The 26945-nt window shown below is 59.0% G+C and overlaps 1 protein-coding gene across 2 annotated transcripts in view; it reads left to right on the top strand.

Annotated features, from left to right (window-relative positions):
- Positions 1–26212, top strand: part of NHEJ1 (non-homologous end joining factor 1) — a 149359-nt gene extending 123147 nt beyond the window's left edge. For both annotated transcript variants that reach the window (XM_050917163.1, XM_050917162.1), the window contains exons 6-8: positions 21838–21955; positions 22230–22351; positions 25654–26212. In XM_050917163.1, the coding sequence (XP_050773120.1) occupies positions 21838–21955; positions 22230–22351; positions 25654–25734 (321 nt within the window). In that variant the 3' untranslated portion in view covers positions 25735–26212. The remainder of the gene's footprint in view (positions 1–21837; positions 21956–22229; positions 22352–25653) is intronic.
- Positions 26213–26945: the final 733 nt, after the last annotated feature.

The raw sequence follows: 26945 nt of genomic DNA, 5'->3' as shown, positions 1-26945 counted from the left end.
CTGGGCTTCCACGGGCGCCGACGGCCAGGGCCAGACCCAGGCCGGGGGCACCGACGGCTGGGCCCAGGGCCGGGGCCGCCAGGGGCACCGACGGGCGGGGCCGCCAGGGGTGCCGACGGCCGGTGCTGGGTCAGGGACGCCGACGGCCGGGCTAGGCCAGAGGCACCAGGGGCTCCGATGGCCGGGCCAGGGGCACCGGGGGCACCGATAGACCTATGAGGGCATCTGTGAGGCCTAGCCGTGCCGTGAGGGGGACGTGCATTTCCCATTGTTCCCTGGACAGGCCCCACTAGGTGGCAGACCAGGCAATAGGTCCGATGCTGCTGGCGCCAAGCCGTCCTCCGGATTAAGTTTAGAAGCGTGAGCAACAAGGGTGATGTCGTGGTGGGAGTCTGCTATAGACCACCAGACCAGGGGGATGAGGTGGACGAGGCTTTTTTCCGGCAACTAGCAGAAGTTACTAGATCGCAGGCCCTGGTTCTCATGGGAGACTTGAATCACCCTGATACCTGCTGGGAGAGCAATACAGCGGTGCACAGACGATCAAAGAAGTTTTTGGAAAGTGTGGGGGACAATTTCCTGGTGCAAGTGCTGGAGGAACCAACTAGGGGCAGAGCTCTTCTAGATCTGCTGCTCACAAACCGGGAAGAATTAGTAGGGGAAGCAAAAGTGGATGGGAACCTGGGAGGCAGTGACCATGGCCACGTCCAGACTAGGGTATTAAAATCGATTTTAGATACGCAACTTCAGCTACGTGAATAACATAGCTGAAGTCGAATTTCTAAAATCGAGGTACTCACCCATCCAGATGGCGCGGCATCGATGTCCGCGGCTCTCTGTGTCGATTCCGGAACTCCGATATATCGATCCCCGAGCAATCGATTTTAACCTGCCGATGCCGCGGGTTAGTCTGGACGTGGGCCATGAGATGGTTGAGTTCAGGATCCTGACACAAGGAAGAAAGGAGAGCAGCAGAATACGGACCCTGGACTTCAGAAAAGCTGACTTTGACTCCCTCAGGGAATGGATGGGCAGGATCCCTTGGGAGAATAACATGAAGGGGGAAAGGAATCAAGGAGAGCTGGCTGTATTTTAAAGAATCCTTATTGAGGTTTCAGGAACAAGCTATCCTGATAGGTAGAAAGAATAGTAAATATGGCAGGTGACCAGCTTGGCTTAACAGTGAAATCCTTGCTGATCTTAAATGCAAAAAGGAAGCTTACAAGAAGTGGAAGATTGGACAAATGACCAGGGAAGAATACAAAAATATTGCTCAGGCTGCAGGAGTGAAATCAGGAAGGCCAAAGTGGTTTGGGACTATTTAGAAAAGCTGGACGAGCACAAGTCCATGGGGCCGGATGCACTGCATCCGAGGGTGCTAAAGGAGCTGACGAATGTGACTGCGGAGCCATTGGTCATTATCTTTGAAAACTCATGGCAATTGGTGGAGGTACCGGATGACTGGAAAAAGGCTAATGTAGTGCCCATCTTTAAAAAGGGAAGAAGGATCTGGGGAACTACAGGTCAGTCAGCCTCACCTCAGGCCCTGGAAAAATCATGGAGCAGGCCCTCAAGGAATAAATTCTGAAGCACTTAGAGGAGAGGAAAGTGATCAGGAACAGTCAGCATGGATTCACCAAGGGCAAGTCATGCCTGACTAACCTAATTGCCTTCTATGATGAGATAACTGGGTCTGTGGATGAGGGGAAAGCAGTGGACGTGTTATTCCTTGATTTAGCAAAGCTTTTGATATGGTCTCCCACAGTATTGCCAGCAAGTTAAAGTAGTATGGGCTGGATGAATGGACTATAAGGTGGATAGAAAGCTGGCTAGATCGTCGGGCTTAATGGGTAGTGATCAATGGCGCCGTGTCTAGTTGGCAGCCGGTTTCAAGCAGACTACCCCAAGGGTCGGTCCTGGGGCCGATTTTGTTCAGTATCTTCATTAATGATCTGGAGGATGGCATGGACTGCACCCTCAGCAAGTTTCCAGATGACACTAAACTGGGAGGAGTGGTAGATATGCTGGAGGGTAGGGATAGGATACAGAGGGACCTAGACAAATTAGAGGACTAGGCCAAAAGAAACCTGATGAGGTTCAGCAAGGACAGGTGCAGGATTCTGCACTTAGGACGGAAGAATCCCATGCACTGCTACAGACTAGAGACCGAGTGGCTAAGCAGCAGTTCTGCAGAAAAAGACCTAGGGGTTACAGTGGATGAGAAGCTGGATATGAGTCGACAGTGTGCCCTTGTTGCCAAGAAGGCTAACGGCATTGTGGGCTGTATAAGGAGGGGCATTGCCAGCAGATCGAGGGACGTGATCATTCCCTTCTGTTCAACATTGGTGAGGCCTCATCTGGAGTCCTGTGTCCAGTTTTGGGCCCCACTACAAGAAGGATGTGGCTAAATTGGAAAGAGTCCAGCGGAGGGCATCAAAAATGATTAGGGGGCTGGAGCACATGACTTATGAGGAGAGGCTGAGGGAACTGGGATTGTTTAGTCTGCAGAAGAGAAGAGTGAGGGGGGATTTGATAGCTGCTTTCAACTACCTAAAAGGAAGTTCCAAAGAGGATGGATCTAGACTGTTCTCAGTGATACCAGATGACAGAACAAGGAGTAATGGTCTCAAGTTGCAGTGGGAGAGGTCTAGGTTGGATATTAGGAAACACTATTTCCCTAGGAGGGTGGTGAAGCACTGGAATGGGTTCCCTAGGGAGGTGGTGGAATCTCCTTCCTTAGAGGTTTCTAAGGTCAGGCTTGACAAAGCCCTGGCTGGGATGATTTAGTTGGGGTTGGTCCTGCTTTGAGCAGGGGGTTGGACTAGATCCTTCCTGAGGTCCCTTCCAACCCTGAGATCCTGTGATTCTATGAACTGTGCCAAGTGTGCAGGGCACTGGTGCCTCGTCTGGATCTGGTGAGCTGAAGCTGTGGGTGCCCCTCTGACACCTGCCCTCGGGTGGGGCAGCACCTTCTCTCGCGCAGATTGGAATTGGGCAGAGTCCAGGAGTTGTTCAGTTTGAGTCATGTAGTTGCTTCTGGTTATTTGTTCTGGTGGTGTTTCCAATGTGCTGGGCACTCTCCGGGTGTTTCCCCTCCCCCCGGAGCTCACAGCCTGAGGATGGACACACCGACGGGTGGACAGAGGTGAGGGGAAGCAAGCAGCAAATGGTTGTTTTGTAGACAAGTCATCTAGGCTGGCTGTTGGCAGCAGGATGGGGGCTGTCCGAGGGCTGATCTGGTCTGGAGGAGCAGTGACCTGCCCAGGATGGGTGGGTGGGGCTCTTGTGCTTCTTGTGTCCCAGCTATGTGAGGGTGCGGGGGAGGGAAGAGTTCGGGCTGAAGATGTCGCTGGCAGGGAGGGATGTGGGAGGCTCCCCAGACAAGAGTCTTGTGAACTTGGGAGCCGTGTCTGTCAGCTTCCCTGGGAGGCCAGTGGTGTCTGGAGGGCTAGAGACGAGCAGGGGCTCTGGTCTCTGCACTCACTGGGCGAGTGCGCGCGCTTCTTTCTCTCCACTTGATCCAGGACGGGAACTGAATGGCCCTTTGTAGGCACCAGCTGGCATTCTCTCTGCTGATTCTGGCCTGTACGGGGAGGGGTGCTGGGCACTGGTGGTGGTGCTGATCTGGTGGGAGCTGGGTACCTAGACAGCAGCGAGGCCATCCAGGGTGCTGAGTGAGGGAGACTGAGACAGCCAGGGGTGCAGCATGTGTTCTCGATGCCTCTTGATGTGTTGCTGTTGATGTGGAAGGTGATAACTTAGGGAAGGCCTGGTGACAAGGGGGGCCTTGAGGGCTGTCACGGAGTCCCCGGGCGACGCTCTGGAACTGCTCCCTACAAAGCCAGTCAGGACTTTGGGGAGCCTCCTCTCCCTCGGAGCAGACTGTCTCCAGGGCAAGAAGCTCACACGGCTTCACCTCCTGGGTCTCTCCTTGGAGCATTCAGCATCCTCTGCCCCTCCGTGCGCTTCCCACAGCGAGTCTGCCCAGGCAGGATCCTGTGGGGGCCATAGGGTCCTGCACCCTCACTTCGCAGTCAGACGTGACTCTCAGCCAGCCAGTAACACAAGTTTATTAGACGACAGGAACAGGGTCTAAAACAGAGCTTGTAGATATGGAGAACAGGACCCTTCAGCAGGGTCCATTCTAGGGGGGGCAGCAAGCCAGACACTCATGTCTGCACTCACTCCTCGTCCCCAGCCAGCTCCAAATTGACTCACCCTCCAGCCCCTCCTCCTCTGGGCTTTGTTCCTTTCCTGGGCCAGGAGGTCACCTGATTCCTTTGTTTTCCCGGGCCAGGAGGTCACCTTTAGCTATCCCCTTGCAGGGGGGAGGGGTCCGGCCATCAGTTGCCAGGAGACAGAGTGCCGGCCATTTATGGGCACTGGCCCTTTGCTCTGCAGCAATCTCACCCCCTAGAGACTTAAGAACTGCATAGAGGAAACTGAGGCGCCAACACAGTATTCCGAGGAAACATTAAGAACAGTCCCACTTCGTCACATCTCTCCCCCCTTCGAGACCGAACTGAGCGAGGTCACTTCAGCCGGTGACCTGGGGAAGTTCGAACCCACCAATGCTCCCATGGATGTCCCATCATCTCTCCCATTCCTTGGTGGGAGTTACACCATGACCGTCCAGTCTCTCACCCTCCCTTAGGTCAGGTGTGCTTGATGGCGTTTGCATGCTGCATGTGGGAAGGTTTAAGCAGCCCGTACCCTTTTGCCACCCCAATACCCCTGGGGTTGAAACTGGGATTGGGTCTTTTCCCAGTGCTCCAGTTTGGAGGGCTGCAATTTGGGCTCTCTTGGTTAAGAGCCCCCAGCTTGACCTTGGCCACCCTTTGAACAGATGTGTCTGTCCCCTGCAGCTCGGCATCAGCCCCTTGCATTTGATGCTGCCATGTTGAAGGAGTGTGGTCAGTATGCACAGTAAAGCACCACGCAAATAGATCCAGCTGCAGCTTTCTAAGGACCGGCACCATGTCTGGGCATTTCTTCTCTGAGGCCGCATAGTTCTGCTCCCGGGGCAGCAGTTTCTTGCTCAGGTACCCAATGGGGTGTCTCCCTGCTTAGCATTGGCTTGCATCAGCACCGCGCCCAGCCCTGCGTCTGAGGCGTTGGTGAACACAGCAAAAGGCTTGGCAAAGTCTGGGTTTACCAAATTTATTGAGCACTGGATTAGAGCCTCCTTCAGTATACAGAGAGCCCTCTGGCACTGCTCAGTCCAGAGCACCTCGTCTGGCTTCCCCCTCTCACATAGCTCAGGGATGGGGGCAACTAGGGGCTAAGGTGGGGTACAAACCTCTGGTAGAACCCCACCATCCTGATAAAGACCTGGAGTTGTTTCTTGGTCTGGGGAATGGGCCAATTTCTGATCATCTCCACCTTGCACTTTTTGGCTTTTATCATCAGTCCTGCCTCCTTGAGGCAGTCCAGCCCCCTCTTCACTTGGGACACCTGTTCCTCCCAGGTCTGGCTAAAGACACACGTCATCGTACGCTAGGGCCACGTTCTCCATCCCCCTCAACTTGTCTAGAATCTTTCCAGGCCTAGGCATGGGGTAGGCATCGGGCATGGTGATGGCTTTAAGCTTCCGATAGTCCCCCCAGAACCAGATCGTCCCGTCTTCCTTGGGTACCAGCCCCACGGGTGAAGCCCGTGGGCCATTGAACGGCTGGATCACATCTAAAGCCAGCATGTCCTTGACCTCTCTCTCCAGCAGGGGCGGCTCCAGGCACCAGCGCAGCAAGCACGTGCCTGGGGCGGCAAGCTGTGGGGGCACCCTGCCGGTCCTTGCCAGGGCGGCAGTCAGGCGGTTTTCATTGGCATGTCTGCGGGAGGTCTGCTGGTCCCGTGGCTTCAGCGGCAATTCAGCGAGGGGGACCTCCCGCAGGCAAGCTGCCGAATCCGCCTGACCAGCGGACCCCCTGCGGGTGCGCCGCTGAAAGCTGCCTGCCTGCCATGCTTGGGGCGGCAAAAAACATAGAGCCGCCCCTGCTCTCCAGGTTCTGGGCTGCTTTCCCAGTGACTCTGAGCGGGGAACACCTGATGGGGAGATTGGCTCCCACCTCGGGGAGAGATCCCCCAGGGGGTCTTCCCTCTTCTCCTCCCAATCCTCCCCTTCTGGGTCCAGGGGTCCCCTCACTCTCTCCCCATACAGCAGCTCAAGAGGGAAGAACCCTGTGGATTTTTGGGGCACCACCAGCTGCCTCCCGATTCCCCCCAGTTCTACTTCCTCTTGGGGAGCCCATTCCCGGTACAGGAATCCCTTCTTCCGCAGGACTCTGTCCCTATAGCCTTCCCCAAGGGGGTTTGCGGCGCTGTGGCCAGCAAGTTCCCCCAGCTTCTCCAAGGAGGGATCCCTCTGCAGCTCGGTCTGGGATTCAGCTGCTGGGGCAGGGAGTGGGACCTGCTCCCTCTCGCTGGCTGGGCCTGGGGTCACAGCCCCCCTGAGCCCTGTCCCTGGTAGCTCCCTCCCTGCTGTGTAATCACTTCCCAGCAGCACATCTGGACCAGGCAAACCGGGTTGGCAGCCGACCTGCCCTGCCTGGGTGTCCTCCCACTCAGCTGGGGTCTCAGCTCCCCCCGTGCTCAGCACTGCCCTTGCTGTCCCAGTGGGGGCAGGCAGCGAGCTCTCTGCTCTGGTCACAGCATCAGAGCCAGCGTGAGCCCCGTCTCCGGTGTGCAGGGGGGCGGGGAGCATCTCTCCCTCCCACTCAGCCCCAGGGGGCTGGTTACAGGTAGGCAGGTATCCTGAGTCCAGCAGCCCCTCCCCCCTGCCAGCCAGGTCATTTGCATTTTCACTGACCATTTCCATCCTAGCCAATTGGTTCCCTGGATTTGAATTCAAATTCTCAGCCGTTACAGGAGCAGGGCCTGGATCCTGTCCCAAAGAGACCCAGTCACCCCCCAACAGGGCCTCACAGTCGATATCCTGGAGAACCCCAACGACCAGCCAGCCCGACCCCTCCTGTGTCTGCACAGGGATCCGGGCCATAGGCAGGGCGAGGGGCTTCACCCCAGAGACCTTCACCCAGGTCCCACAGTCCCTCAGCATCTGCGGCTGCACCACCCCAGTTCTCCCTGTCCCAGGGTCTCGCCACCTCAGGCAGGTCTCCCCACTGAACCCCATCTTCCACTCCCACTGGGGGTCCAAGGGGCCTGAGCCCAGGAGACTCCATGCAGACATATTGGCCCGGGCCAGGAGTGGGAGCCTGTCCACCACCCCACCCATCTGGGTGACAGCGTCTATGGCCTTGGGACCCAGCAAGGGAGCTAGATACCGGGGCTTTTCTTCAGGGTTCCCCTGGTTCAAATCACCTGCCTGCTTGAAGGCAGTACGGTGGGCATCCACATCCCCTCCCTCCTTAACCAGGGGCAGCAATTTAGTGTCGAGGTTCCCTGCGGAACTGGTAGCCCGGGGTCTATCCCCACTCACCCCTGGGCAGCCCCCTATGCCTCTCCGCTCCACCATTGCCAGTCCATGCTGCTGCTGCTTCTCCTGCAGCTTTTCCTCGGGCTCTTGCTCTCTCTCACGGTCCTCTCGCTCTCTTGGGCTCTGCTCCCATCCCATCCGTCTCCGATCCCCTGATGGGGAACCCGATCATGAAGACCCTCGTCTGGTTGGGGACCAGACTCTTGGGGATGCCTGGCTGCTGCTCCAGCTGCTCCCAGATCCTCTTGTAGCCCCATCTGGGTCAGGAATCTCCTCAGAGCGGTCCTCCTCCTCCAGCTGCACAATTAACTGTGCCTTGGTGAACTTCCCAATGCGTGACCCTCTCTTTGTGCACAGGCTTACAATGTCTGTCTTGAGGAGATGGTGATAGGCCATCACTTCACCGTTCCCAAGTTGCTCTGGACTCACAGGCCTGTGTGCTCTTAGCTCCCCCATGGTTTCCAGGAAGAACCCCTGGTGTGCCAGCCCTTCTCGTGATCACCACCTCTTTGCCAGGGTCGAGCTGCAGATTCCTCCGCCCCTGGGACCACTAGTTTCACTCCTCAGGGGCACCATGTTACTGCAAAAGTCACACACTCCCAGGGGTTAATTGCCACCTGAAACCGTCCCTCTCTGAGCCTTCAGCATGCCTGGGCCTCATTATCTCGTCTTCGTTTTACTGCTTCCCAGTCACTTACTGCAAGAAGCGCCATCCATGGGCTGCAGTACATCCCACCACTGCCACCAGTTGTCACAGAGTCCCTGGGCGATGCTCTGGAACTGCTCCCTACAAAGCCAGTTAGGACTCTGGTGAAGTCTCCTCTCTGTGAGCAGACTGTCTTCAAGGCAAGAAGCTCACACGGCTTCACCTTCCTGGGTCTGACCTTGGAGCATTCAGTATCTTCTGCCCCTCCGTGCGCTTCCCACAGTGAGCCCTCCCTGGCGCGGTCCTGGGGAAGCCACAGGGTCCTGCACCCCCACTTCGCAATCAGACGTGACTCTTAGCCAGCCAGTAAAACAGGTGTATTAGACGACAGGAACATGGTCTCAAACAGAGCTTGTAGGTACAGAGAACAGGACCCCTCAGCCGGGTCCATTTGTGGGGGTCAGCGAGCCAGACACCCACGTCTGCACTCACTCCTTGTCCCCAGCCAGCTCCAAATTGACTCCCCCTCCAGCCCCTCCTCCTATGGGCTTTGTTCCTTTCCCGGGCCAGGAGATCACCTGATTCCTTTGTTCTCCCACACCTTTAGCATCCCCTTGCAGGGGGGAAGGGCCCCGGCCATTAGCTGCCAGTAGACAGAGTGCCAGCCATTTGTGGGCACTGGCCCTTTGCTCTGCAACAATCTCACCGCCTAGAGACTTAAGAACTGCATAGGGGAAACTGAGGCACCAACATAGTATTCCGAGGAAACATTAAGAACATTCCCACTTCGTCACAAGGGCTGATTCCGAAATGTCCCCGGCCACCAAGTCATCCTGCACCCACTGTGAAGTGGTACAGAGCTGCCAACCTGTGCTGCTAGGCCCGCCTTGGTAGTCCCAGTGCCATTCCCTGGGTGCCGTTCCACCACACCACTTCCATGGAGCCCGCCAGTGGGAGTGAGCCTGGGAAAGCAGGAGCTCCCCTTCCCTGGTCCACGCCCCTTGGTGCCTGGCTGCAGCATGAATTATGAAGCGTGCCCTTGGTGGAACATGTGCTGAGGCTCGCCACGGGAATGTGGGCAGATCTGACATACAAGCCGCAACAGCCAGCCTGTAATTTCCAACAGGCCCCAATGGCTCTGTTTTTCAGTTAAAAATATATGAAAAAATAGGAATGTGGGGTGTGCAGAGAGGAATGTTTGCAGCCACTGAGAAAGCTCTGGTGTGATAATGAAAGGGTCCGTCTCCATCCGCGAGAGCGACAGATTTAGACTCTTGCATTTGGCGCTAACACAGTAGCTGAGGATTTGCTCTAGTGGATCAGACCGTTGGTCCAGCCAGCCTGCGACTCTGCCTCCAGCAGGGCCAACAGCTGATGTCTCAGGCAAGGCAGTGTCCTGCATGCCCTTGGTGTGGATGGAGAAACCCTTCTCTGACGCCTGCGGGGCTGGGCTAATGCCAGGAGGTGGTGATTTGCTCAGCCCCAGGATTATCTCACTGGACTGTGCACAGGGCTCCCCTTTGCATGGGGGGCACTGGAGATGAAAGTGGAACTGATCGCGTGTGGTAGCAGAGGGCTCCCACCCTACCAGCCAAGGGCAGAGCAAGGTCCAGGAACTGTAGCCAGGCACATGCAGACAGGAAATAAGGTGCAGATTTGTACCTAGGAGGGGAATGACTCCCCTAGGCTTTGGGGCTCCCCATGGTGCCTGATGGGTCAGCTCCGGTCCAGCCACTGCAGGAGTGACTGGGAGAAGCTATGTCAGTGGCAGACGTCACTAGATGACCATAGTGAGCCCTTCTAGCTGTGTCTGTGAGGGAGCAGGTGTGTGAGTGATGCCAAGGGTCATCCAGCGCAGCCTGTGCCGCAGCAGGTGAATTCCACAGGCTGGCTGTAAACAAAGTATGCAGGGTAGCACTCCCTCCAGGTGGCTGTGAAGGTGTTTCCCTTCCATTCCTTGTTTTCATGCTGTGGGGCAGTGTGGAAGGATGGATGGCTGATTGTCGCCCAGCCCAGGGCGATCACCTGTTGCCTGCAGGGCATTGTGGGCAGCTCAGAGAGAATCTCAGCTGAGAGTGCAGGGTGGTCCCAGAAGTAAATGGAGGGGGAGTCAGGCTGGTGAAGGAATGGGAGTGCCCTTCTATCAATCAGTTGGACGCCCTCCTCTGGGAACCTGGCATCCTGTCTCAGCCAGGAGAGAGGGGGTCAGCGAGTGATTAGGGCCTGGAGAGCCATCCCATGTGGGGAGAGGTTGAAAAGAGTGGGATTGTTTGGTCTGGAGAGGAAGCGAAGGAAAGGGGCATGACAGGAGCATAGGGAATGATGTCTAGGGGAGAGAAGGCAGATTGGGTGCTGCTCTTCACCCTCCAGGAGACATTTCTTGTCACTGTGTGATACCATCAGACACGATTGAGCCAAAGAGAGAGGTGTGTTATGCTTGACACGCCAGTAACCTGTGGAACTCACTGCCTGTCAGGGGCTGGGCTGGAGGCCTCAGTTGGATATCCAGGGGTTTGTATGAAGAGGGTGTATAACAATGGTTTGTGCTTCAGGTTTAGCAATATGCTTTGTCAGATTAGGTTGTGCTGGGAACCTAAAAGCCAGCGTTTATTCTTGCAGGCCATGGTCAGTAAGAGGTGTCTGGCCCCAGACACAGCCCTGCACTGGGCCAGATTCCGTCACCCTCCCTTGCCGGGAGCAGGGCCCGGTGACTCTGCGGGGACTCTCTGGAACAGGAGGCGCTAATAGGGGTGGGGCGTATATTGGAGTCTTGCCTATGGGCATTAGCAACTGGCAACCCAGTGTGGAAAAGCCAGCCCTGGCGTTCCCTGGTGCCTGGGTTCTGTGGCACCATCACGTGTGGCCGACGTGGAACCAGCAGCATTTCAGAGGGAACTACAGTGAAGGTCCCAGACTGAAACCTCTCTCAGATGGCTCCCAAAGTCCCTGTGCCGATGTGCCCCATGCCCATTGCTCTGTGGCACCACCCCCTTTGTCATGCCACACAGGCCCTTTGGGCAGGAAGGCAAGGCAGCGTTCAGCTTCTGCAGCCCATGTCGTCTCAGCAAGCCTGGCCCCTGCAGACCCGGGTGCAGCCTGCCTAGCCAACCCTTCCAGCTGAGGTTCCCCAGGGCATGAGTAGCTGCAGGGACAGGATGGGGAAGCAGCTCCACTTCCCCTCAGGCACTGCCTGCCTTGTAGCAGGGATCAGGGCTTCTGTCTGCCCAGGAGCCCCCTGGAATTCTTTGCCGGTCACTAATCGCACAGCTCTTGAGGGTGTGCTGCAAAGCCTCCTGCCGTAGCCTTGAGTCGCTCCATCTGATACCCACGCAGCCCACTTGGCCTTGTGGCCAGGTAGTCATAACATGCTGGGCATCCCCCGCTCGCCCTGAGCTGCTGGCTCTCCAGCTCCCCAGCCTGGGCTGAGATCAGGGCTTTGTGGATCAGCTGCTTACCTGCTACCCGGCCAGAGGGCTAAGTAGCCCTGCCAGCAGTGCTTCCTGGACAAGGAGAGTGTGTGCTCCACCCAGCTCCTCTCCTGGGGCCTTCCCCAAATGAACGTATTTGCCCTGACCCCCCTCTACTGCCCCAGAAGCTGACTTGGCTCTGGTGCAACTCAGCTTCTGTGAGGAGGCCCAGAAAGCAGCTCTGTGATGGCCCCTAGGCTCCGACAAGCCCACTCTGTGGCTGCAGCCCTCAACTCACAGCATGTTTCCTCAGGAGCGTGGTAAGGAAAAAGAGCCCCTGAGGCTTTGTGATGGGAATGGAGATGCTGAGAGGCTGCCTGGCGAGAGCCGGACTTGCCAGACTGGGACCAGGCCTGTTTTGTGTGTCAGTGACTTGCAGGAGAAGTGGTCAGTGGCCGGAGTTGTTTGCAGGTGTCACCTACTGGGTCTGTTAGTGAAAGTCACTAAGGATTGTGGTCGGCTCCCTGGGGGAGTATGAAGATTCAGGGGGCTTGGGCAGCTGATGAGCTTCAGCTTGGGAAAGTGAGCCTCAGCTCCCAGAGCCACTGGGGTCTGAGTGCAGGGCTAGGAACCAGCAGCTGTCCAGCAGGCACCCAAGCAAGACTCCAGTGCAGTGTTTGGTGCATTTGACAGGGGAGCAGCACATGCGTCACTGGGAGGGAGAAGGGCAGGCGGCTGAGCTGGCTTAGCTGTTGGCTGGGGCGCACGCCTGTGGAGGGATCGCGGTCCCAGAGCTTGTTTATCCCAAGGCACAGCTGGGTGGGGAGCGCTGGGGGAAGCCTACAGCAGTGGGGTGGGCAGCAGGTCTCCTGTTGCAGAAGGAAAGCCGGGAGCAGCCCCACTTGCCTACAGCCAAGTCAGCTCCTTGCCCAGTGGCACAGAGGGTGGGGTACTGTGCCTTGTGGCACTTCTCTTGTCCCAGCCAAGCCCCCGTTTGCAGCATACTCCCATGGGCAGTGCCAGCCACGCCCCAGGTGTGGAAGGACAGGTCAGCAACAGCTTTTAAAAAAGAGAATAAAAGAGAACCTGGGGAACTACAGACTCACTTCAGTCCCCGCAAAATCATGGAGCAGGTCCTCAAGGAATCCGTTTTGAAGCACTTGGAAGAGAGGAAGGTGATCAGGAACAATCAGCATGGATTCACCAAGGGCAAGTCATGCCTGACCAACCTGGTTGCCGTCTATGAGGAGATAACTGGCTCTGTGGATATGGGGAAAGTGGTGGATGTGATATATCTTGACTTTAGCAAAGCTTTTTATACGTCTCCCACAGTATTCTTGCCAGCAAGTTACAGAAGTATGGGCAGGATGAATGGACTATAAGGTGGATAGAAAGCTGGCTAGATTGTCAGGCTTAATGGTTAGTGATCAATGGCTCCATGTCTGGTTGGCAGCCGGTATCAAGCGGAGTGCCCCAAGGGTCAGTCCTGAGGCCGGTTTTGTTCAACATCTTCATTAATTATCTGGACAATGGGATGGATTGCACCCTCAGCACGTTCGCAGAGGACACTAAGCTGGGGGGAGAGGTAGATTCGCTGGAGGGTAGGGATTGGGTCCAGAGTGACCTGGACAAATTAGAGGACTGGGCCAGAAGAAATCTGATGAAGTTCAACAAGGACAAGTGCAGAGTCCTGCACTTAGGAAGGAAGAATCCCAGGCACTGCTACAGGCTGGGAACCGAGTGGCTAAGCAGCAGTTCTGCAGAAAAGGACCTGGGGATTACAGTGGATGAGAAGCTGGATATGAGTAGACGGTGTGCCCTTGTTGCCCAGAAGGCTTAATGGCATATTGGGCTGCATGAGTAGGAGCGTTGCCAGCAGATCGAGGGATGTGATCGTTCCCCTCTGTTCGGCACTGGTGAGGCCACATCTGGAGTATTGCATCCAGTTTGGGGCCCCCCACTGCAGAAGGGATGTGGACAAACTGGAGATAGTCCAGCAGAGAGCAACAAAAATGATTAGGGGGCTGGAGCACATGACTTATGAGGAGAGGCTGAGGGAACTGAGTTTGTTTAGTCTGCAGAAGGGAAGAGTGAGGGGGGATTTGATAGGAGCCTTCAACTACCTGAAAGGGGGTTCCAAAGAGGATGGATCTAGACTGTTCTCAGTGGTACCAGGTGACAGAACAAGGAGCAATGGTCTCAAGTTGCGGTGGGGGAGGTTTAGGTTGGATATTAGGAAAAACTTTTTCACTAGGAGGGCGGTGAAGCACTGGAATGGGTTCCCTAGGGAGGTGGTGGAATCTCCTTTCTTAGAGGTTTTTAAGGTCAGGCTTGACATTGCCCTGGCTGGGATAATTTAGTTGGGAATTGGCCCTGCTTTGAGCAGGGCGTTGGACTAGATACCTCCTGAGGTCACTTCCAACCCTGAGATTCTGTGATTCTAAGTGCTGCTAAGCACTTGGGAGACAAGCTGTTCCTCGAATCGGGGCCTGATCCTCAGCTTGCATGAGACAGCCTAGCACTCTTGCTGTGTGTGGAGCTGTGCCCAGGGACTGGGGCTACAACAAGCTTTTGCTTAAAATCTCTCCTTGCTGCCTTCTCAGGGGTGCAGCTGCACTGGGCAGCAGTGCCAGGAGTGTCCGTGTGATCCCACCATCTGTGGTGTCTGAGCAGATCTCTGTGGCACAGGGTAAAATCCCAGGAGCCCCAGTGCTCTGCCCACAATAGTGCTGAGCTGGGGCACTGCTGCTTGGGGCTAGGGATTGACAGCTCTGTCCCAGCTTGGATAGAAGTCTCCACTGGTAGTTGCAGGCAGCAGGCAGCAGGGGTCGCTGTGCCCTGTGCTTTGCGACGTGCTTGTGCCCGCCTCTCTGGGGCATTGACCCGTGCACGGTGCTATCTGGTACACTTTGCTCACTCCGCTGCCGTGCCCGACTTTCCTGGGAGCTGCTGTTTGCCTTTCTCTGAATTATGACTCCAGCTTGTGCCTTTGATCTGGGCTGCGTCCGGCCTCCATTGGCTGCTCTTGGTCTTCCTTTGAAGTGCATTTACCTTCCTGGCTTCTTATGTTCTCGCAGCCTCTGGAGCAAACCTGGGGGAGTGGATCTGAGCTGCCTCTGTGGCGGGTACAGCACAGTGTCCACTTTGCCCAGGTGCCCCTGGCCACTAGTGTCCGTGCAGGAGCAACCCCTAGGAAGCCCTGCGAGTGGTGTCCATAGCCCAGGGGCAGAGCATGGGGCAGTTCTGGGCAGTATCCTAATCTTAGTGCTGAGCTGCAGATGTGACCAATGGCCATCAAATCACCCCTGCCCTGCATGGGATGTGTGTGACTCCCGCACTTGCCTCCTGCTGCAGGGAGTTCCACAGGGGAACACTGCGCTGCTCCCTTGTAGCGGTTCTGAACGTGCTGTTCCATCCTGTGAGCCATGTTTTTTTGCTATGGGGCAAGGTCACCCAAAGGGCTGGACTCATCCCCCCCTCTGGCCCTTGAATCCCCCTCCCTTGCAAGGCAATCGTGTGCACGTTGGTGAGGTGCTGGCGAGGTGCCGAGGATGGCTCAGCGAGGGACGTTCAGGGGCCAGGCAGTGCGCTCACCCCTCGGGCAGTCCCTCCCGTCTCTGGCAGTGGGCAGGGAGACGCCAAGCTGGGTCACAGCACAAGGAAAGCAGCCGCTCCAGGTCATGGATCTTCACATTGCCAAGGCAGCAGGGGGGAGCTGCCTCCTGTGCCTGGCTGTGGAGGAGGGGTAGTAGCCTGTACCTTCGTGCCCCATGGCTCCCCCTTGCTCTCCCAGCATACTGCACTCAGGGCTGCTGGAGGGGCCTGGACTGCCTCCCCCAAAGAAGCCCTGCAGGCTGCCTGGGCAATGGGGTGGGGGCAGCTGCTGGCAGCATCTGCCCAGTGCACTCCTGTCTCTGCCCTCTCCTCCTCATCTTTCTTCTCTGGCACCTTTCTCCAAATCTGACTGAGGCTCGGATCTGGGTCCCAGAGCCCCCAGTGCAGGGCGAGGGATTGGGGGTCTCGTGCTAGAAGAGCTGAACTGGCAGCGAGCCCAGAAGTGCTGGGATGCAATGCAGTGAAGGTCAGGGTGCTGGAGAACATGGGAGCTGGTGGAGCAGGAGGTGCAGGGGCCATGTCACAAAGGGCCCAGGAACTGCCCCTGTGGTCCCTGACTCCCAGCCCAATGGCTTGCCCCTGGAGCTGGGGGTGAGGAGCACTAGCTGAGGGCCTAGCGCAGGCTAGTGAAGCGCTCCTGAGGCCTGCAGCCGTCCTGGCTCCAGTTCCGTGAGGGTAGTGGTGGGCTGAGGCTGGCCCGGCCTGCCTGTGGGGCGAGTGCTTGGCTGTCTGTCCTAGGGGCTCTGTGCTGCCCAGTGGCCGTGCCCAGGAGTGGCTCCAGGCACCAGCATGCCAAGTGCATGCTTGGGGCGGCATGCCACGGGGGGCACTCTGCCAGTCGCCGGGAGGGCGGCAGGCAGGCTGCCTTTGGCAGCACGCCTGCAGAGGGTCCGCTGGTCCCGCAGCTCCGGTGGGCTTCCCGCAGGCGTGCCTGCAGAGGGTCTGCTGGTCTTGCGGCTTTGGTGGAGCCACGGGACCAGCGGACCCTCGGCAGGCACGCCTGCAGGAGGTCCGCCGGAGCCGCGGGACCGGCGCCCGGCAGAGCGCCCCCCCGCGGCATGCTGCCGTGCTTGAGGCAGCGAAATGTTTACAGTTGCCCCTGGTCGTGCCAGGAGCCCTTTCCCACACCCCACGCCCGTGTGACTGGGAACCTCCTGGGGCCCCTGGGCGCTGGTGGCAGCGGCTCCCCTCGGCTCCACAGCGAGCAGCCTCTCTGCTAGTGCAAGGGGGCTGCCGTGCTCCAGCCATCCCGGCCCCAGGCAGTAGGACTGAGACCAGCACCAGGCGAGCTCATCCAGCACCAGCCAAGGGGCCTGTCAGCAATGGCTGCTCCTCCCTCCCTCGAGCAGCCCAGGGAGCCGCCCCAGGCCGGGGCCGGGGCCGGGAAGGAGGGGACGTCAGCGCAGGCCCTTGCTGTGACTTGCCACGCACAGGCTGTGGACTCTGGCCTTGAGCAGATCCACGCCCCCCTCCAGCGCAGAGGAACTGGCCTTTATCTGTTACACTTTGTTCTCCCTGCTGTCTGGGTGTGGAGCAGGCAGGGCCGGCAGAGATTAGCCCGCAGACCTTTGACACACTCGCTGCAGGCAGGTTTATGGGTTTGCTTTGTGCTGGGGCTGGGGGGTAAAGTGCTCGCGATGTGCCCCCTTCCGCACGCAGGGAGCCTGCTGCATCTCCATCCGTGCAGTCTGGGCACAGCATCCATAGCAGAGAGCGCCCCATGGGCAGCGCCCCCTGCTGGGGGCTGGGACTGATGTACGGGGGAGCTCCTGCCACAGCCAGTGCCCCCGCCCCGCTCCCCACAGCGCCCCCTGCTGGGAGAGGTGGGGCTGGTTCTCCTCACAGCCAGTGCCCCCGCCCCGCTCCCCACAGCGCCCCTGCTGGGAGAGGTGGGGCTGGTTCTCCTCACAGCCAGTGCCCCCGCCCCGCTCCCCACAGCGCCCCCTGCTGGGAGAGGTGGGGCTGGCTCTCCTCACAGCCAGTGCCCCCGCCCCGCTCCCCACAGCGCCCCCTGCTGGCAGAGGTGGGGCTGGCTCTCCTCACAGCCAGTGCCCCCGCCCCGCTCCCCACAGCGCCCCCTGCTGGGAGAGGTGGGGCTGGCTCTCCTCACAGCCAGTGCCCCCGCCCCGCTCCCCACAGCGCCCCCTGCTGGGAGAGGTGGGGCTGGCTCTCCTCACAGCCAGTGCCCCCGCCCCGCTCCCCACAGCGCCCCCTGCTGGGGGAGGTGGGGCTGGCTCTCCTCACAGCCAGTGCCCCCGCCCCGCTCCCCACAGCGCCCCCTGCTGGGAGAGGTGGGGCTGGCTCTCCTCACAGCCAGTGCCCCCGCCCCGCTCCCCACAGCGCCCCCTGCTGGGCATGAGGAGGAGGAGCTGGGGGTGACACAGTGAGAGCCTTGCCTGGGAATTTCCTTCCTTTGGGTAACTTTTCCCAGCCTCCCCTGTGGGCCGCAGAGCTGAGCTTGCTGCTGCTGGTCCCTGCACCTGCTGAGTGCCGTGCTGGGGTCTGCCCTGCTCTGCTAGGAGCTGCCTGGGCCACGGCCATTCCTGCCCTGCGACCTCGGCCAAGTCCCTGTTGCCACTTGGGTGTGTTTAGCTAACGGCGCGGGGGCCTCTCCTCACTCGGGCTAGCTGCCCTGGAGCCGCTGGGCCTATGGACTGGAGGCCAGCGGCCCCATCCACACTCACATGGGCCTGCGAGAGCAGCGCGGCTCTGGTGATTGAGCAGGGGAGTCTCTCCTGCCTTGTGGGAGGGGCTGAAGTGCTCCCCCAGGAGCCCTGTGGTACTTGGCCAGGGCCACTCCTGTCCCCAGAGCCCCAGGATGGCAACTCACTTCAGATGGAGGTAGAGATGTGGCAAGTGCTGTTTAGTTTCCTGTGGCCACGCTGCAAGACTCTCCTCCCGGCCGAGCATGACGCTTGCGCCGCCTGGCACAGTGCCGAGCTGGGGCCGGGCACGCACTCGAGCGAAAGAAAAAACCATTCAGGAAAAACAACCTGGAAAGGCATTTGCTTTGCGGCGGGATGGCAAATGTGGCTGTTCGGAAGTACTGGCTGCAGTGGGGAACAGAGCTGGTCATGATGCCAGGCAGCTGGTGGCAATGCCCAGCCTTTGTGAGGCCCACAGCCCCCCCTCACGTGAGCCCTCCTGAGTCCCCGGGGCACCTTTACCCAGGAAAGGGACCCTGTCTAGCAAACAAATGGGTGGGGGACGCTGCTGGTGCCAGAGAAGGGATGGGAGAGAAAGTGGGCCCAGCACAGATGGGTGCTTTCAGTGACTGCTGGCTCTGGGGTGTAGCATGGCACTGCCCTGGGGAACATCGCAGCAAGCGGAAAGGGCAGGGGGCTCATATCAGTGTGCAGGTTCCAGCTGCTAGCTCCTCTGATGCCCTTGGAGGTGCAGAGGACGGAGTACTGGCCTTCCCAAGGCAGGTGCTGATCATGTGTCCTGGGATGGGATGTCACCTCAGCGCTGGCCATGGACTCCAGTTCCATTGGGGTTCAGCTAGCAGAGAGCTGGCCCATGCCTTGTTCCGTGGGCAGTGCCTGTGGGGGGTGCCCAGGACTGGGGGTGGCCTGGGCAATGCTGAGAAGCCCTGGCTTGGAGTGGGCTCTGGAGTTATGCAGAAGGGCTCTGAGCTGCCTCACCCTGTCTCCCCACCTGCCCCCCATGCCAATGCTGCCCTGTGGCTGCTGGTGGGCACAGCTTTGCGCCGTGCTGCAGGGTGCTCAGGAATCCCAGCCTCCTCCCTTTGCCTCAGGCAGAGTGGGGAGGGGACGGGGTGCCCTGCTAGAGGTTGGGGTCCCGTCTCTGCTCACCCCTGCCTGGCTGAGACACGCCCCTTATCACACAGGCGGCTGCCTGATTCAGAGCCTCAGTCGCTCCTGCAGGGGAAGCCGCAGCCCTTCCCATTAGATCGTATCAGCAGCATTTCATGAATGACTCTCAGCTCACAGAGCCCCAGACATGGCCTCTGGAATCCTCTGCTGAATGGGACTCCAGCCCACAGGCTGGAGCAGGTGTGTGTGCACAGCTGGGGAGGAGCAGGGCTCTGCCAAATGCTGGAGCAGGCTTGTCCTGCCAGCTGCTCAGCCCCTGCGGGAGGAGCCCATTGCCCTAGCAGGGCCCAGATTGGCACCAAGCTGCCAGGCCAGCAGTGTCCCAGGGAGGCTGGAGATGGGTGCCCAGACACCTCTTCCACTCAGCAGTGCCCACTGGCCCTGGGCCAAGGCTGAGGTGGCTGCGTGCTGTGCCCCTGAACTAAGGAAGCTCCATGTTTTTCATCTGCACATGGCAAGCAGGGCGCCATCACATCTCCTCCCACAGGGCCAGGCTGGCCTTGTGGTCAAGGTGCTGGCCAGGGATCCAGGAAACCCAGGTTCAGCGCCTGGCTCTGCCAGAGACTCCCAGTGTGGCCTCGGCTCGTAATCCTGCCTCCTCACCTATCTCAGTTTAGACTGCAAGGTCCTTGGGACAGGGAGGATCTCTCAGGCCTGGCAGTGTGGGTCCTGATGCTGGATGGTGCTGCTGCAACATCAAGAATAGAAGTGACACTGATCCAGGCCCCAGCAGGCCAGAGCCACCCAGGGTGCAGTGTGGGGCACTGAGAGACTGAAGCTAGCAGCTTATGCCTTGAGCCCAGTGTCCTGGCATTGGCCCTGGCCTCTCAGGAGCCCTCGCTGGCCTGAGCCCCACCCATGTGATCTGTCCCGGTCCCCATCGGCTGTGGGAGCAGCCCCTCGTGCTGGAGCTGGGCTCTGGAGAGGGAGTGCCAGAGGGAAAGGGGGAGGTGCCACACAGGACAGAAGCCGGATTTGCCTTCTCTGTTCTCTGTGTTCCTACAGCCCTACAGTAAAGGGGCAGGAACTTGGGGCCTATTTCTGGGCCACTAGATTGAGGGGGACAGTATGAGGCACCGGCTGGGCTGAGGCTGCCCCCAGCTGCAGTTGGCCAGGGGCCCCTGCAGTGCAGTGAATCCTGCTCCACTGAGGGGCAGAATGCAAAGCCAGGAGCCCACTTAGCCGCTGGCAGGCTGGCCCAGATGGCTTTGCACTTGCAGGGGTGGGGCCCCGCTCAGGAATGTGTTGGGCAGATGGGGTGATATGCTGGGGGAGCAGGCAGCGAGCTGCCCAATGGTGAGGACATATTCCAGTTAACCCCCCTGCACTCCCAGAAGAAGGATGAGACCGCCCTGGGGCACCAGAGTTGTGTTATATATCAAACCTCCATCACATTGCTCAAGGCACTGGGATGGCAGCCTGCCAAGCTATGGGGCGGGGCTTGCTCTCCCCCATTGCAGTCACTGCTGACCCGACTGCCCTAGCATGGCGCTAGGGGGCACTGTCCTGCAGGGGGTGAGGTCAGTAGGGGGCGCTCTGCCCTGGCAGTCAGTGCTGGTCCCAGCATGGCAATAGGGGGCGCTCTCCCCTGGCAGTCAGTACTGGCCCCAGCATGGCACTGGGGGTGTGTGCTGCAGGGTGGGGTCAGTAGGGGGCGCGCTCCCCGGCAGTCAGTACTGGCCCCAGCATGGCACTGAGGGGGTGTGCTGCAGGGTGGGGTCAGTAGGGGGTGCGCTCCCCAGCAGTCAGTGCTGGCCCCAACATGGCACTTGGAGGCGTGTGCTGCAGGGAGTGGGGTGGGTCAGTAGGGGGCGCTCTCCCCTGGCAGGCAGTGCTGGTCCCAGCATGGCACTAGTTGGCGTGTGCTGCAGGGGTGGGGTGGGTCAGTAGGGGGCGCTCTCCCCTGGCAGTCAGTGCTGGTCCCAGCATGGCACTTGGAGGCGTGTGCTGCAGGGGTGGGGTGGGTCAGTAGGGGGCGCTCTCCCCTGGTAGGCAGTACTGGCCCCAGCATGTCACTAGGGGGCGTTTTCTGCAGGGGTGGGGTGGGTCAGTAGGGGGCGCTCTCCCCTGGTAGGCAGTGCTGGTCCCAGCATGGCACTAGGGGGCTGTGCTGCAGGGGTGGGGTGGGTCAGTAGGGGGGCTCTCCTCTGGCAGGCAGTGCTGGTCCCAGCATGGCATTAGGGGGTGGGTCAGTAGGGGGCGCTCTCCCCGGCAGGAAGTGCTGGTCCTAGCATGGCACTAGGGGGCGCTGTGCTGCAGGGAGTGGGGTGGGGTCACTAAGGGGTGCTGTGCTGCAGGGTGTCAGGTGGGGTCAGTAGGTGGCGTTCTCCTGGCAGGTAGTGGCAAAGTAACGTGCTGGGGGTGTTTCGGATAAGATGGAGCCGAGTGCCTGGGATCAGTGAAGTTCCCAGGTGGGTATTGCCAGGAGCGGCGCCAGGGTTTTTGGTGCCCTAGGCGGGGGAGTCCTTCCGCGCTCCCGGTCGTTGGCGGCAATTCTGCGGTGAGGGAGTCCTTCCGCGGCTCCCGGTTGTTGGCAATTCGGCGGGGGAGTCCTTCCGCCTCTCCCGGTCATTGGTGGCAATTCTACGGCGTGGGAGTCCTTCCGCGGCTCCCGGTCTTTGGGGCACTTTGGCAGCGGGTCCTGGAGCGAGTGAAGGACCCACTGCAGAATTGCCGCCGAAGACTCAGAGAGCGAAGGACCCCCCGCTGCCAAATTGTCGCCGAGGGCAGCAAAATGCCGACCCCCCAAATCCTAGCACGGTCGCCTAAATGGAAGTGTCGGCCCTGGGTATTGCTGCTCCTGCTAATTAACCCGAGCAGTCGGCAGCAGCAGCGTTGGGCTGAGCACCAGGTGCTGGCACGGCACAGAGAGGGACTGACACTGCCTCCTGTCCCATTCAGAGTCTGCCTCAGCTATGCGGTGCAGGGGACGGCCAGGCATTCACAAGTACCCTGCAGCATCTCTACACGGCCGTGGCCAGGCAGGAGGTGAGGGCAGCGCAGAAGCGGCACCACTCAGGTGAGCAACCTTCAACTGATGGAAATGTGTCCAGTGCAGCTTGTACCGGGGGCCCTTTCCCACAAGGAGCTTGGGGGGCACTGGGCATCACCCCATCCCAATGGTCCTGGAGCTCCTGGCCTGGCAGGCAGGGAGGGTCTGGTCCCTGTAGCTAGGGGAGTTGGTATTGTTTTGCTCCCCAGAGTCAGTGGGGGGCTGACATCCCTCTCCCCTAGCTGTTGGCCTCTCTGCTCCGTCACACACATCTGACTCCTGCCTTCTCTCTTTGGGGCAGGGGATGGCGAGACCACAGAGCTCACCTCGTCTCCGCAGCTGGACTCATTGGTCACGCTGGGCTCTCAGCAGGAAAAGGTTGAGCCACCCTCTGACTTGCCCCAGAGCCTGGGAGCCGCAGTGGTAAGTGCAGCTCCCAGTCCTGCAGCCTCCTGGAAGGCTGGTGTGAGAGACGTGACTGGGGTCTGGCTGGGCCTGGAGGGATGCGGAGCAGCCTCCACCCTGCAGAGGTTCCACCAAGCGCCTGCAGTGACTGGGTTCTGCTCCGGAGCCCTCTGGTCCCGCCTCGATCTCTGACACAAGCCAACCTGCAGTGCGGACTCGCTGGCTCATAGGACTGAGTATGGGATGCAGCGCCTTTCCCCTCTGGCTGGCTTGGGGGGTGGAGAATGGGACATGGGGCCCTTCCCCTCCAGGGGGTGCTGGCTCCGATCCAGCCCAAGGGTAGGGGACTGGCTGGCTCCGGGGGTGGGCAATGAACCATGGGGCCTGTCCCCTCTAGGGGTGCCACTCCCATCTGGCCCCTGGGCGGGAACTGGCTGGCTCAGAGTACTATGTACATGGAGCCTTTCTGGCCCTATTTGATCAAAGCTAATTCCCATCCAGTGGCTGTTTGTTACCTGGTGGGTCTCAGCCAAGTTCCTAATGGGACGTGTCCAGTCTAAACACCCCCAGATTGGGTTGTGAACTGCCCCGGTGTGCAGCTCCAGAACTCCCAGCTCCCCAGGGCGCAGAGCGAGGTGACCCTGGCCCAGCTGCGGGCTGGTGCAGAGCCTCCAGCTCCAGTGCTGTGCCAGCCAGCCCACTCCTGCAGCTCCGGGGGTCATCTTCCCCTTGCTCTGGCCAGGACGCACTGCAGTGGGACCCGCTGGCACTGCCCACAGAGGTGTTATAGAGACGCGGAGGAGTGGGGAGCAGACTGACCCACTGACAGGGGAGGGGAGGAGGGAGTGGGGAGGAGATTGACCCACTGACAGGGGAAGGGAGGGGGGAGTGGGGAACAGACTGACCCACTGATGGGAGGAGAGGGGGGAGCGGGGAGCAGACTGACCCACTGAGGGGAGGAGAGGGGGGAGCGGGGAGCAGACTGACCCACTGATGGGAGGAGAGAGGGGAGCGGGGAGCAGACTGACCCACTGATGGGAGGAGAGGGGGGAGCGGGGAGCAGACTGACCCACTGATGGGAGGAGAGGGGGGAGCGGGGAGCAGACTGACCCACTGATGGGAGGAGAGGGGGGAGCGGGGAGCAGACTGACCCACTGACAGGGGAGGGGAGGAGGGAGTGGGGAGGAGACTGACCTGCTGACAGGGGAGGGGAGGAGGGAGTGGGGAGCAGTCTGACCCACTGACGGGAGGGGAGCAGACTAACCCATGGCTCACGGGAGGGGAGGGGGGAGCGGGGAGCAAACTGACCCACTGAAAGGGGGGGGGGAGCAGATTGACCCATGGCTCACAGGAGGGGAGGGCGGAGCAGACTGACCCACTGACAATGGGGGAGCCGACTGACCCATGGCTCATGAGAGGGGGCCTGCTGGGCTCTGTTCTCCCTACTAGAGCTCTGCCTTGGACTATTTTTTAATCCTGCTCCTGCCCTGCAATACCCACTCCCACTTGCCCTGCTCCCACATTGTTTCTTGCATTTTTATCCTGCTCCCACCCATAAAAGCCTAAGATCCTGCAAGAGAGACAGATTCCCCCATGCTACTCAGAAAAACCATCACGGGGGTTAATACATTCTAAACAGAATTCAGACAATATTTACCACTAAAAGAATTAAACAAATCTTGCTTAAACTGCATAAAGATACTTTTCATAATAGACATCAAGTCTCTTTCTGTCCCTCGCTTAAATGTAAGTATTAAAACCTTTATTTTAAAAAAGGAAAAACTTGCTTTACTTTGCTGAATTTCTGTTTCTGACAAACTGCTGCTGTGTGTCTATCACACGGAACGTCAACACAAATTGCCCCACAGTTTTGCCTTAAAAGGTGCAGGTTTTTTAATGATTATAAAAAGTAAGTTGTTTTAAAAAAAACCTGGAAATTTTTAACCCACTTAAGTGCTGTTTTTAGAACTTTGAAACATCCCAGTCAAGTTATTTCTGTGTCAGGATTATTACTGCTTTTTGAAAAACATTGAACAGAAAAACTGCTTGCAGCACTGACAGGCAGCTGATACCACAGCGACCGTCTGCGAGTATGTGACGTCCCAGAACAAACCCTGTGAGTGATTCTCTGATCTAACCGGATCTGGAGCCAGGGAGATAAACAGGTGTAGGAAAGAAAGTTTAAACAAAATAATTAGCAATGCTCTGAATAGGCCAATCTTGGTAAACTGATGAGAGATTTAGTGACTTCCCGCAAATTCCCGCAGTCTGGTTTTTTGCCTGCCCCATCCTGCCTGCAACAAAGCACGTCACCCACTCGCACCATCATGGCAGCAGGTGCTGCAGGAGCCCAGTCCCAGTGCAGGGCTCTGCTCCCTACTCCCCTTCTGTGAGAATGGTGTTGGCTGCTCCCTCTTCCTCCTCCTCTACACAAAAACGCCTCTGGCCCCTGCAGGGTGGGGCAAGAACTCTGCCCGCCTCCTACAGCATCTCTGATGGCTCCTGTTCCCCAGGAGGCGGAGCAGCAGGGCAGGCAGCCACTCAGAAAGGTTTTCCCTTGGGCAAGGCTGGAAACTGCCGGGGCTGGAGCTTCTTGTGTGAGGATGGGCTGGGCTCCAGCAGGGACAGAGTGCTGTGCTGGCGGCACGATGCTGGGGGGTGCATCCCAGCAGGGCAGGGCCGGGCCCCAGGGAGGAGGCGTCTGTCACTCACAACTTTCCTGTGTGTCGTTTGCACATGGCTGTGAGCCAGTTGTGTGTGTGTGTGTGGGGGGGGAGCACTGGGACTGGGAGCCCCTCACTGTCTCTGGGGTGGTGACTGGGCTGGGCAGTGTTTTTCCATCAAACCCGCACTTTTAATTGGAAACAAACGGCCTTCACCACCTGCCCTGACCTGCAGGGTGGCACTGCTGTGCCCATCCCAGCTGGGTACGTGCCGGGAGCTACAGGCTGGGAAGTGCTTTGGGATGTAGGGACTAGACTTATAGTGCAGTGCTCCTGTTTTGTGCATGCGTGCACGCACATGGACATACGGGTGCCCAGAGATGTGGTTTCACACACACGCGCGCAGACACACACGGATGCACACCCAGACAGACATGCACTGGGCTGCTGGAACACTTTGTACAGTGGGGAGCTATTGACCCAAACTGCCAATGCTGAATATGATGGAAACCACTTCAAACTAGGGGGTGCGGCAGCCCCCCAGTGCCCCTAGTTTCAGCACTATGGACACGCACACCGATGCGCACACAGCCTCACACACAGACCTGGCCCGCGGGAGCGTTCCCGTTGCTTTGACAGAGGTTCCTTTGGTTCCAGACTCCCTCCTCTCCAGCCCAGAGAGCCCGGCTGCTCGTGTCCAAGGCCAAGAGGAAGAAGGCAAAGGGGCTATTCGGCTGATGCACCGCTGTCCGTCCCCCTTGCCGTGGGGAGGGGTCTGGCCCCAGGCATTCATTGCTCACCGTGGCAGCTTCAGGACACCAGCACAGAACCTTGAATCCCTGACGCAGCATCTGGAAGGGCCAATCAGGGCTCCCACTCCAGACAGCGCGTGGGGCCCTCTCCCCCCATGGCAGATCCTGCTGAAGGAGGTTCGTTCAGCCCCTTCTCACTTCACCTGTGGGCACTAGATGCTGGGAAGTTTCTGGTGCTTCCCATGGCCAGGCTTCTCCACTAGCAGAGCCAGTGTGGCAGGTGTCTCCTCTCCCCACACTGGCCTGGCTTTCCTGCCCAGCCCTTACCCTGCCCCGCAGCTGTGGGACTGCCCTTTTCTGTGCTCTGCAGGGCTGAGACCATGGATGAGGGGGGCAGGTTCCTGATTTTTTCGACGGGTGGCTCCACACTTGCTTTTTTGCAATAAAGGCCCCTCTCTGCCCGAGGATGCTGTGTCTGGCTGGGGGTGGGGCCAGCTCTGGCTCCTCCCATTTGGTCTTGCCAGGTACCCCATAGGAGCAGTTTCAGTCCCAGCCCCTTGTGGGGGCACACGGAAGCCTTGGCCCTTCTCTCCAGCCTGTCCCCTTCACAGCCTCTGCCCCCGCAGCTGGTCCCCTACCCTCCCGGAAGGTTCTGCTCAGCCAGGAGCCACATAAGCTGCCAACCAGGAGGCCGAGGGCAACTCCTGAAATGGAGCCAATTGCAGCCTCCCTCATCTTCCAGCTGGAGGCATGGCCTGTGGAGACTACAGCTCCCAGCATGCCCTGCTCCAGCGTAATCGCCACAGGGGGCCGATGGCACCCGGCAGGTGCTCCTGGGGTTGCAGTTCTGCACTGAAGGCGAGGCGGCCATGGGCTGAGCAGTGGCTGTAGGGTGCCAGTTCCTGAGATAACAGGCTTTGGGCTTCATGCCCAGTGGTGCCAGCCAGGCTGAGTGCAGAACTGGGCAGAGGGCCTGGGTGCCAACCAGCCCTGTCCTGAGGCAGGGAAATCTTGGATTTCTTCTTTGCTGGGAGTGGCTGGAGCCCCATCAAAGCCTTGACCCAGTCAGCGGGGAGCCAGCCCTGCCCGATGGGCGCCCAGCCTAGGAGGGGTGCTTCAAAGCAGCTTCCGAAGGGTTAACTGATGTTGAAGGAAAGGTTAATGGCAGGTTGCTTAGCCCATGCAGGGCCTGAGAGC

Source organism: Gopherus flavomarginatus, chromosome 10 (genome assembly GCF_025201925.1).
Source record: "Gopherus flavomarginatus isolate rGopFla2 chromosome 10, rGopFla2.mat.asm, whole genome shotgun sequence".
NCBI classification, from domain to species: domain Eukaryota; kingdom Metazoa; phylum Chordata; order Testudines; family Testudinidae; genus Gopherus; species Gopherus flavomarginatus.
This window is presented reverse-complemented; position numbering and strand designations above follow the sequence as displayed.